This window comes from Rutidosis leptorrhynchoides, unplaced genomic scaffold, assembly GCF_046630445.1.
Source record: "Rutidosis leptorrhynchoides isolate AG116_Rl617_1_P2 unplaced genomic scaffold, CSIRO_AGI_Rlap_v1 contig496, whole genome shotgun sequence".
Taxonomy (NCBI): domain Eukaryota; kingdom Viridiplantae; phylum Streptophyta; class Magnoliopsida; order Asterales; family Asteraceae; genus Rutidosis; species Rutidosis leptorrhynchoides.
The window spans coordinates 1-2,704 of NW_027266726.1; the positions used below are offsets into that span (position 1 = coordinate 1).

General features: G+C 31.5%; 1 protein-coding gene across 1 annotated transcript; it reads right to left on the bottom strand.

Moving 5' to 3' along the window:
* Nucleotides 1-1,518: 1,518 nt before the first annotated feature.
* On the bottom strand, nucleotides 1,519-1,779 carry LOC139884054 (uncharacterized). Its single transcript, XM_071868136.1, has one exon. It carries the CDS (start codon nucleotides 1,777-1,779, stop codon nucleotides 1,519-1,521), a length of 261 nt encoding a protein of 86 aa, XP_071724237.1.
* Nucleotides 1,780-2,704: the final 925 nt, after the last annotated feature.

A 2,704-nucleotide genomic window follows, 5' to 3' on the forward strand; every position in this document is an offset into this window, starting at 1 on the left:
CTTCTTGCTTAGATTTTATTGACTGTCTATTCTATAAAGACACATATAAAAGTGTATTCATTTATAAGTTATTCTTCTTATAAAAAAGAACCTGTAGTTGAGCCAGTTACAATATACTCCACTTAGACTTTGGGTGTAGGTATAGTTAGTCGCGGGCTAACTAGGGAAATTCCTATTTTTATCGATCGAAAAAGTAGAGTCTGTTTGACTATTAGGTTTACTGATTGAGTAGTGGTGAGGCGAGTTGGGGGCGAGCCGTTGGAACATTCCACCGACTTGAGATGAGTGGTGGTGAGGCGAGCAAAATATGAGCCGTGAGAACATTCCATGTACTTATAAACCTTTCTTATAGTGAATCAGTTTTTGGACGAGGTCCCGTGAATGTAGGAATCATTCTGATTCTAAACCACATAAAAATATCGTGTGCCATCGTTACTTTCTCCTTTTTGCAGTTTATCATTCCACTTGATGTTTTAGTTTTCTCACTGCTAAAGTAAAATGTGTACTAAATCAATCGGTTTAACTTGCTTACTTCAATAGTTTGGCGGCGGCTATATTGCATCCGTGATTGGCATCGGTGATAAGAAGTCTTAGAATTCATTAATGATATATAGATCTTTGACCAAATCGTTGACCAACCCATTGGATCCTAAAAAAAATCAGATCATAATCGATTTCAATTTCCTTGACCTAGACCTGACCGGATCCGATCCCGAACCAATCCAACCCAATCCATAACCATCTTAATATCTAAACCTCTCCTAATCGCAACGAGTTGATTATATCAAACTGGTTGGTGGGGATAAATTTGGGGACATTATCTATTTATTTATTTATGGATGCGAGGCAGGTTTTTGTTTTTTGTTTTAATTTTGTTTTTATTATTATTTACATCTCAACATGACGATAAATTTAGCATTAAAATTTCATATTTATTTTAATTTTTTAAAATTCATTTAGATTTATATAAAATGAATTTAAAAAAGTAATTTTGGATTTATTTTGTGAAATGGAAGAGTACCTTTTAATAAACTCCTATCATGAGCATATTTACCGTTGATTTGGTTGATTTAGTTAAAACAGATATATAAATTGGATGGAGTGCTCACCGGACTTTCTTGATATCCCTTTTTTCTTTTGAAAGTTCTTGATATCCATCCTTGAGTGATTCAGAAATCAAATAATCAACTAACCATGTTACATCAATTGTTCAACAATAGTTCTTGAAATTTTATGTTTCCTATCGCTAACCAGTTTCAAAAAATGTAAATTTCAGTTTGCCATACGCTTTTTTTCCTTGTAAAGTTATCAGAAAGGAAAACACAGCAGCTGAAAATCGGAAGTATATGAAAAGAAGGACAAAAAATTAAAAGAATAAGCATAGTTTGTTTATATGACCAAAATTGTGGTGGTTTCATTATAATTAAGAGAGCAATTGCTTTTACACTAAACACATATACAATACATAGTTTATCTCAAATTTTAAGAAAGTCTACTTAATCTAAGTTAACTAGATATCTAATTAAGATTCCAGCAGCTCAAGAACATAACTTTCCTCAACGATTCCTCTGATTGCTTTGTTTTTTCTTTTTTCAACTTACTCGAAACAACAGCCGATGAACATAACTTGTTGGCTTGTGAATATGACCTCATATTGTTCTTAACATGTTGATTTAGAGATCTTAGAGTATAATTCCATCTGCAAATCCCTTGATCTTTTAAGGCCTCCACAGCTCCAACACTTGCAGCCACAATCCAAGCTTTGCTTGTTGAACTCATGATGATTGAATTGAATAATCTTTTGAATTCTGTCAAATTTTGTGTTGATGAATGATTTAATTTTGTTGATTAAGTTGGAGGGGTTTCTCTTACTATATATAGTTGTGTATGGAAATTGGGAAAATATGGATGGTATTTGGAAAACTAGTGTCGGATTCCAAAAATACCATAGGCTATGTTGGAAAATGCAAATGGTTTTGTGCTGAATAGCATTAGCTAGCTGATGGTATTTTATTTTTGTTTGGTAGCTTAGCTTTGATGGAGTGACATTATTGCCCTTACAAAACCAGTCGATTTCATTAAATTTATAGAGACAAAATTAAATTGATTTTAGCCGCACACAGACATGGACATGAGATATTTATATGAAGTTTAGGGACAAAACTGATTTTATTATTCTTTTTTTTTTTTTTTTTTTTCTTATTTCACCCCCTTTATTTCCTTTGTTAGTCGGTTAGAAGATCCTAGAACTAGAGTGAAGTGTGCCTTTGTTTGGATCAAGATTTTGAAAGTATACTTAGATTAAGATCGAATAGATCGGTTGTTTAGAAAAAATAAATATCGGAATTTATTTAAAAATTATAGATTTAAAAATTTCTGCTTCGAAGTGTCGGAGATATTAAGAAATTTTTAAGTATACTTTTTTTATAGTCTACATCTTATTCATAATAAAAAAAAATTATTTTACTTTTCATTTTTCTATCCTACTTTACAAAACTTAAGACACTCCAATCCAAATAAAGATTATGTTTGTTAGCTCAGTAATTTTATGAAATCGCGGCAGTATGAGTTTTTTTTTTTTTTTAAATGTTATCTTATTGCAAATCTGAGTCGACTTCAACAAATAAAGATTGGGGTAATATATATGCGTTGTCCGTTTGTAAGATGAACAAAGTTGCATAAGCTAAAAGTACAAGGCAATATT